Source organism: Plectropomus leopardus, chromosome 10 (assembly GCF_008729295.1).
Source record: "Plectropomus leopardus isolate mb chromosome 10, YSFRI_Pleo_2.0, whole genome shotgun sequence".
NCBI classification, from domain to species: domain Eukaryota; kingdom Metazoa; phylum Chordata; class Actinopteri; order Perciformes; family Serranidae; genus Plectropomus; species Plectropomus leopardus.
In genome coordinates, this window is record NC_056472.1 from 29,589,406 (window position 1) to 29,598,585 (window position 9,180).

The 9,180-nt window shown below is 38.9% G+C and overlaps 1 protein-coding gene and 1 long non-coding RNA gene across 2 annotated transcripts; both read right to left on the minus strand.

The window, feature by feature from the left end:
• On the minus strand, nt 1-3,752 carry LOC121948691. Its single transcript, XR_006106174.1, has 4 exons — nt 3,681-3,752; nt 3,389-3,606; nt 1,051-1,124; nt 1-34 (listed from the first exon to the last, which is right to left on the minus strand). It is a non-coding gene; the product is annotated as an uncharacterized LOC121948691 (long non-coding RNA).
• A 2,305-nt stretch (nt 3,753-6,057) lies between these two features.
• Nucleotides 6,058-7,237, minus strand: il17d (interleukin 17d). Its single transcript, XM_042495246.1, has 2 exons — nt 6,778-7,237; nt 6,058-6,474 (listed from the first exon to the last, which is right to left on the minus strand). Exons 1-2 carry the CDS (start codon nt 7,095-7,097, stop codon nt 6,153-6,155), a joined length of 642 nt encoding a protein of 213 aa, XP_042351180.1. The 5' UTR covers nt 7,098-7,237; the 3' UTR covers nt 6,058-6,152.
• Nucleotides 7,238-9,180: the final 1,943 nt, after the last annotated feature.

Below are 9,180 nucleotides of genomic sequence, written 5' to 3' on the forward strand. Positions count from 1 at the left end.
CACAGATGGGCCGTATGCAGAGGCGTACAGAAGGCTTTAAACAGAGAGATTTTTACACATACTTAAATTTACATCGCTATCATCTGAGCGATCACTGCGGATGTAATGGCCCAGGTATTTTATCTCATCACACACCTTCAGAGCTGTACCCGACAACAGGAAGTCAGGGAATACCAATTTTCTGTCTTCCTTACTTCTGATAATCAAAATATTAGTCTTATTTGTGTTAGATTGCCATACTTAGATTGCCAAACTTTAAGATATTTAACTAAACGTGTTTCATCCCACGTGATATGTTCAAGGACCATTGGAAATTTAAAAATTCAACGGCAATTTCTTGTTTTTTACAGTATTTGGCTTTTATAACTGGTATAATTTTGGCGAGTTTAAAAATTTTGGTAGGTCCGCAGGTTTGGAAAGCATGTTATCTTAGAAAAATACCCAAAACATTTTAAAAGAAAAAAAATCACAAAAAATTGTGATGGAAATAAAACTGTTATTTTTTAAATCAGGAAAAAAGAAAGAAAGAAAAAAAAATATATATGTATGTATGTCATGCAAAATATCACCAGAAAGTCATAGTAAAGTATGTCATCAAAAATAGCATCAAAAAGTCACAGTATGTTGTCCAAAACGGGACCAAAAAGTCATAGTATAGTAAAAAAAAATAGCACCAAAAAAATTTAAAAGATTTTTTTTTAAAATCCATAAAAAGTAATAGCACAGTATATAATTTAAAAAAAAAACAACCATCATGAAGCCATAGAATAATGTGTCATGAAAAATCATTACAAGATCCCATACTATAGTATACGATAAAGATTTCCATAAAAATGTTGTCATAATAAAACCATAAAGAATTCACGGTGAAGTAAATTTTCATGATAAAATAATTGTAGTATGTCATTACAATTACTTAAAATCTCATAGTATAGTATGTCATAAAAATCATCAAAAAATATAATATAGTGTGTCATAACATTATCACAATTATTTAACAAGAAAGAAGCAGGAAAAATAAATCGAAAGGGAAAGATGATATTTTCTTACCTGCTTTAATGTCCGGAGGATCACACAGCTGTTAAACCACCTGATGTTTGGCATTTTACACCAGTTCTTGTGTCCTGAAAATGCAAAATGAGACTTGGGAAATATGCAAGTATAGAGAAATATGTTGTACAATAAGGGCGAGGTGAGCCAACTCTCTGCAAACAGATATATCATATGCCAAGAAATGTCATTTACTACTGCACTTTTTTTTCCTCGTTTTTCATGACAAGTTGATAAAATGTGTCAGAATAACATCCTGTACTCACGAGTCGTTGCAGTTTTATAGTTTTATTTAACATCAGCAGGTGGCAGCATTGATCAGCTCAATGATTAATTATAAGGCACCGGTTAATATTTGTTTGCTTTATTTCGTAAAGAGCTGGTCCAACAGAGTATAAATAAACATGTTTTGATGTATTTTTTGTGGTATCCTTCCATGCAGATTATTGGTGTTTTATTTGTCCAGGTTTTGAGATTTTCTTCTCTGACACTCTGCCTCCATGCCCAACACAGCGGAGGAAAACTTACTTCTTTTGTGGTGCGGAAATCACAGTTGAATCTTACAAAACCTGTAAATAAACCCAAAACTATCTCCATGACTAAATGTAATCCAGTTTTTATGTGCCCAATTTGAGCTGATATGTTCACATTTTCATAGAAGCATGAAACTTGGTACACCTGAACAGTTCGGGGCCCTGAACATTTTCAGCTCGGGGCAGCCATGGCGGCAATTTCACTTACTTACTGCCATAACCGAATAATGCATTTTTCATTATATTTCCTAAACCAAACATGGTAACAATGAAAAGGTGACGTCTATCCCCATGTTTTAATAGTCAAGGATTATAATGATACCACTCACAACATCGTAAACTGTTGAGCTGAATGAATAGTCAGTCAGTCATTTTCTGTAACCGTTTGTCCTCGTAAGGGTCGCGGGGGGGCCGGAGCCAATCCCAGCTGTCATCGGGGTACATCCTGCACAGGTCGCCAGACTATCGCAGGGCCGACACATGTAGACAAACAACCATACACCAATCACACCTAAGGGTGATTTAGAGTCAAAACCCATGCAGACACAAGCAGAACATGCAAACTCTGCACAGAAGGGCCACGGACCGAACCTCGTTCCAACTGGGTTTTGAACCAGGGACCCTCATGCTGTGAGGCAACAGTGCTAACCACAACACCACCGTGCCGCCCCTGCATGAATAGTTAAAGGTGAATTCAGTGACAGAGGAGTGAAATATAAGTTTCTGAGAACCAGGGCTAGACTTATTTACGCAAAATAACCGACGAGAGGGAGAGCTGTTGTACTGTTTATCATCCCGGCTGTGATTCTGTCACAGGCATGAGGCCGCAGGCCAAGTGACGAAGATAATCTCAGCTGACTAAACTGATGATATATTTAGGGATATTTCATGTTACGTTGAATTCATAACATCAATAGAGAACAACTGAGAATCTGTACAATTAATCCAAATGCCTAACTTCAGGAAGTCTGTTAGATTACCAATAACGGTTCATTTTGAGCAGATTATTTCCTGTGAATATTGCATCAGAGATGAGTTTTCCTGATATTTGTGTCAGCTATTGATAGGATCTGACATATCTACAACCATGCAATCCTTAAAGGCTTCTTTTTTGAGAAATTTCTTTTGCTTGGCCATCTTTTTACGTCAGGACGAGGCTGTTTAGCAGAGAGTGAGGGCTCTGTGAAACAGTTTGTGTTCAGGTCCTCGATGTGCCCCACGATATTTAAAAAAGTATATCCTGAATATTAATTTAACTTTAAAAATACAATCGCATTTCATAATCTTCACAGAAATTAATGAAATCCATATATAGACATACTGTTTTTATTTTATGTGGGGTTTTTTCCATTGAAATACGAGTGTTAACCCTTTCACACCTGGACTGTCATCAGTGTTCTCACGCTGCATTCAGACATCTTTTACAACCATTCAAACCTCTGAAATCTGAAAAAAAAAAATTACTTTCCCAAAAAAATAAAATTGATTTTAAAAAACTTGGGAAAAAGGGCAATGAGTAGCTTGGCATAAAGTGCCCTGCAAACTGCAAGAAATTAGGAAAAGGTGAGAAATATGCACACGTTTGTATATTAGCACTTTTTTTCCCAATTAATGCCTTTTTATTTTTTATCCCATATTTTCTGTGCTAATTTTTATGTCATTTTCTTTCTTTCTTTTAAAATGTCGTGCCAACTTTAAATAATATCTTGTGAAGTTGTACATTGTCTTTTACTAATGTTTTAAGAAAAATGCTCAGGTTTCAAAGGGTTAACTGTAGCAGGCTGTAGAGAAGGAAAAATGCTCACCAGCTCAGAGCTGAAGTCTCCAGTGAGGACAGAGGACAGGTTAGAGTCCCTGCTGAGCCGGGTTAAAAAGTGTCCTTGTCTCCCACATGTCCATAACATGAAGCAGCAGACGGGGTTGGACAGCTAGCTGTGCAGCTAAGCTAAAAACAACAGCAGGGTCGGAGCTCGCGCACAGAGAAGCTCACAGGTGACACCGCTGACGTCCTCTGTTCGCCTGACTGGATAACAAATAAAACAATAAAGAAAAAGGTGTGACAGCTCCAACAGCAACTGCTGCTCTAATTTTTCTTACCAAATCGGTGTGTGACTGCCCTGACAGAGTGGAAGTTTTCCCCACGTTTTTCCTGCCATACGGCAACTCCAGAGGGACACACAAGTTGGCTTACGGAAACGTCTGGCTGCGTTCCAATAGTCGTTCAACACGCCCTCAGGGAAAACTCTACCGCCATCTAAAGGGCCGCTCCAATTATCTGAAAAAGTCAACTTCGGCCCTCGGAGGGCTGAGGGAGCGAGTGAACATCGGTGGTCACTCCAGAGGTGTATAAACTCCCGCAATGCATCGCAGATATGCATGTGATGCAAGAAATGCATCCACGGTTGGGGGGCAGTAATGAGTAAAACTCAGGTTGCACCACAGAAGAAGGAGAAGATGGATAAACTGGGAATTTAAAATAAATAAATATGAGTACATTCACCATCAGATTCTTTTCAGTTTCTCCTCTTCCTTCCCTCAAAGTGTAACATTTGAATCTGGGTCGCCCCCTGGTGCCTGCAGTCTGTGACTGTAATACTCAACTTGCTTTGATTGGGGGCCATGAAAGGAGGCCAGGGGCCAATCACAGCAGCCCCATACATGCTTTAAGACATTTCTAGGGTTTTAGGACATTTCTCAGATTTTAAGACATTTCTATGATTTTGAGGAAGCTTTTCTGGGATTACAGATGTTGAAGGATTTCAAGACATTTCCAGGATTTCATAATATTTCTCGGATTTTCGGACATTTCTCAGATTTTAAGATATTTTCTGATTTTAAGACATTTCTCTGATTTTAATACATTGGATTTTAGGAATTTTCTAGGAATTTATGTTTCTAGGGTTAAGAATGTTTTAGGATTTCACTGTTGTGATGGTAAAACAGGGACACTAAAGTTGTTTTGCTTTGGGGCCACTTTTTCAAAATAACAGGAGGCCAGGGGCCGGTCACAGAAGCCCCATACATGTTTTTAGGATTTCAGGACCATATAATTTTAGGACCATATATTTTTGGATGTTTGTCGGTTTTCAGGACATTTCTGTGATTTTAAGACATTTCTAGGATTTTAAGACATTTCTGAGATTTAAGAAGGATTGGGATTAAGAATGTTTTAGGATTTTAAGATGTTTCTAGGATTTCCTAATCGTTCTCAGATTTTAGGACATTTCTCTGATTTTAAGACATTTCTAGGGTTTGGGAGAGTTTCTGAGATTTTAGAAAGGTTCTAGGATTTTAGGAAGTTTCTGGGGTTCTGGGATGTTTCTAGGATTAAGAACGTTTTAGGATTTTAATATTGTGACTGTTAAACAGGGATACTAAACTTGCTTTGATTGGGGGCCACTTTTGCAAAATAACAGGAGGCCAGGGACGGTCACAGAAACCCCATACATACTTCTAGGATTTTAGGACATTTCTAGGATTTTGGGAAGTTTCTGAGATTTAAGGAAGTTTCTATGATTTTGGGAAGTGTTGAGGATTATGAATGTTTTAAAATTTTATAACATCAGGGGCTTAGTAAGGGCCCCTGACGGGGGTGTGTGTGATCCTCCACAAGTTTTTTTCGATAAACAAGATGCTGATGCTGTTTTATGCACTCTGGCACCTCATATATACCAAAAGTACAAAAACAATTCCCAGTGTGAATCATTTTATTTTTATTATGACATAGAAAATGTATGGGGGGCCACCCGGCACACTATAGGGGGCCAGATTTAGCCATGTTGTTAGCAATGTTTTTTTCCAGTAACATAAGGTGTTTTTTGCCTTGTGTTTTATTTCTAAAAATGTTCAGGGCCCCACACTGTACAAGTGCACCAAGTTTTTATGATTTTACAAAAAAGAGCACATCATTTTCACATATCACCTGTACAAATACAAAAGGTAAAATAAGTGCATCTTCTGTGCTTTGGACTGAACCAACACAGATTTTTTTAAGGCTTATTGTCTCCAGTTCTGCTAATAAAAAACTCTAAAATGTGTATCTTTGTACAAGTTTGGTAAAAAAACAACAACAAAAACATCAAATTTGGGTCCAAAGGGCATCAAAACCAAGCCAAAAATGACCGTCTCTAAGAAAAAAAAGACATAAATGTTTCTCATTTGCTTCCAGAAGAAAAAGGTTTCCAAACACAGATTCAGATCAGGAGTTTCAAATCCTTTACCATCCAAATGTCCAATGTGTGTTTGTTTAACTCTTCAAAACCTGGTTTGACATCGGTTTTATTGTGCTGCCTTCAGACACATTTCACATGCATTTAAACCTTTGAAACACGAGCAAATTGGTTTGATTTCTTTCAAAAACTTGAAAAAATAAGCAAATTGCAAAAAATATAAAAGGTGACAAGAAAATAAACTAAAAAAACATATTTACAAAAAAAGAACAGAGAGAGACAGAAAATTATCAAATATCTAAGAAAAAATAAAGAAATTTATGATTATTAAAATTAGGTTACATAAATACATACATCCCATCATAGTCACTGAAGTTCACTGACAAGTCCTCTGTTTCCTTCACACTCTCTTCCCCGCAGACACGAGTCGCCTGGCTTTGGGCTGCGCTCTCTCCAGACTCTGGTTGCTGTTCTGTCCGTCCTTCTGCTTCTCCAGCAGCGGCACGCAGGTGCATCCCACTGCGATGGAGACGTAGACCTCGTTGTAGGAGTGTCGTCCGCCGGCGCAGGAGCCGGCTCTCCTCAGGATGACAGAGGGAGCGTAGACCGGAGTGCTGCGGTACTGGTCGCTCTCCTCGCCGTACGGGCCGATCAGGCAGCCTTTACACAGGCAGTACGCCTCTGGGATGTAGCGGGGGTACCTGGCCGGGTCATAGGAGATCCTGAAAAAATGAATTCAAAAGAATGCATGCTGCATTCAGATGCCTTTCACAAGCATTTAACCCCCCGAAACCCGAGAAAAATGTCTGGATTTCCTTTGAAAACACGGGAAAAAACATTCTAAAAAGAAAACAATTAATGATAATAATAATAATAATAATAATATATAGTAATAAAATCAAAAACTGCCACATACAATACAAAATATTCATACTCAGATTAAAAAAACAAACTGCGATGCTTTTCATTCACAGAACAGTTCACAGTTTTTAAAACCGTACTGTCGTATCTGCACGTGCTCTCACCTGTAGGCCCAGGGGGAGATGCTGAGCAGGTTGACCGGGAGGCGGATCTTGCTGTCGGTCTGGGACCGTGCGGCGGTCGGGCACGTCAGGTTGAGTTTGTCCTGCGGCTCCAGCTGCAGCGCGTGGTGGAAAGCACTCATCACTCCCACCGAGAGGCGCCCGAACATCTGCTCCAGGATCTCCTCCGGCAGGTCCAGGCACGGCCGGGTCCTGGTGGCCTTTTTTCGGACACGGCGGCCCGCACCGGCCGTCCCGCCCTGCAGCAGCACGGCCAGGTGCAGCAGCAGCAGCAGCAAGACGCGGATCCGACGCGGCATCATTGCGCGCTTCTCGGTATGGTGCTGTGCCAAAATCCACTGAAAAACGCTCCTCTGCGCGCGTTTGCTGCCTTTCTCAAAAGATTACAAACACAGTATCGAGTAGCCTCCGTTAAAGACGCAGCTTTTTGCCGTAAACAGGTTTCGTTCCTCTGTTTATAATCCGGTGAAATGTTGGAGAGTTAGCGGCAGGCGAACAGTCCTCACTCCTCTCTTGGACACAGAGGCACAGGCGCGCAGCCAGGAAACAGCGGAAACATTTTGGCACACCGCGTCCACACTATCGCCAGGAGTAAAAAAAACTGACTCAAAATTAGAAATAATCACCGAGTTGGACGTTTCACACCTGCTGCTGCTTTCCGTTGAAGACTCGGAAAATGCCACCAAGTGTGTTTTTCCCTGTTGGTTTTCTCCAACGATGTGTGCGTAAAAATCCGATGGAAGCGTTTACGCGCATTAACAGGGATCCTCCGCTCAGGACTCACATTGATAAATCGAAAGATAAACGACTGCAGCGTTCACGAGAGCAGCTCCTGACTGTGGGGGGAAGTCCAAACTGTTGGCTGCGTGCGCTCTCTGCTTGGATCCTGGCTGCACACCAGTCTGATTCACTTCAAGATAAACTGGATTCAGTTCTGTTTGAACCATTTGTGTCTGCTCTGCTTTCACAGAGAAGCTTTAACGTCAAGGTCTAACAGCAAAAATGATGCATTTCTTCCAGTCACTTTGTATAATGTGAACATACGTCATTAGGATTTATGTGAGGCACATGAGAAGCCAGTTAAAGCCCAATTCAGCGCAGTTTGACTTCAATAAATCTGCTGTCTCACTTTCATCATAACTCAGATCGTGCCTCGCAAAACTATTCACCACTTGGCGTTTTGCAATTTGTTGCAATACAACCCGTTATTTTAACCCTTTGAAACCTGGAACTACATCAGGTTTTTTGTGCAGCATTTAGATGCCTTTCACAAGCATTTTGAAATATGAGCAAATTCCTTCGAAAACATGGAAAAAGGCAATGTGCATCCTGGCAAGAAATGACCCAAAAACTTCATAAGACATGGTAAAAGTTACAAGAAAGAAGTCCTGAAAAGAGAGTGAGAAAAACATTTAAAAATTGTTTTAAAAAAACAGGAGAAAATATGAGGAGAACTGCATATATATTAACTATAATTATATATTTGAAATGATGTTACAAAGCTATGTTTATATATTATTTTAGCACTTTTCCTTGTTTTTTGTTGTTGGTTTTTAGCTTTTTTGCAAACTTTCTCACTAATTCTTTGCTTCATTTCTTTAGAAGTTTCAAACTGTCTTCATCTAAACTAAATTTAAAAAAAAAAAGAAATTGAAAAAACAGAATTTGAAAAGTTTTTTTTTCAGGTTAAATATAATTTGGATTCAGTTTGAATTCCTTTTTAATAAATTATTTATTTTCATTTTTCACTTTCATATTAATTTTGATATTTCAAGTTTTTTTTTTTAAAAAAAAACTTCTGTTGCAGATTTAATGTTTTTAGATACAGACTGTATTTCTTTACTATTTTAAATATTATTTTTTTTGGATTCAGTTTTTTTTTCACTTTGAGGTCTTGTTTTGAGATCAGATTTTTTTCAGTTTCAGACTTTTGGGGTACTTGACCCAAAAAAGGTTGGGGAGCACGGCACTAAACAACAGGTACCACGAAGCAAGTGGCACCATAAAGACCCAGGAGCTCCCCAAACAGGCCAGGGACAAGGTCACGGTTGGTCTCTAAAAAATATATGAAACTTTGAACATCCCACTGAGAACTCCACATCCAATATTACAAAATGGAAAAAATATGGTACCACAACAAACCTGCCAAGACAGGGCCGCCCACCAGTGTTGTAATGCAATAAAGCAGGAAAAAACGCAGAGGGAGGTGAAAAGTTTCGTAAGACGCTGTATAGAAAAACTCACAGAACACATAGTTTGTTTTATCTCAAGGTTATTCTACTCAGAGATTGTGCAACTTTTTCTTGTATAAATAAAATCTTTTCTGTTTATTAAAATATTGGATAACAAACAGTAATAAAATATTATAAGACAAATAAACATCTT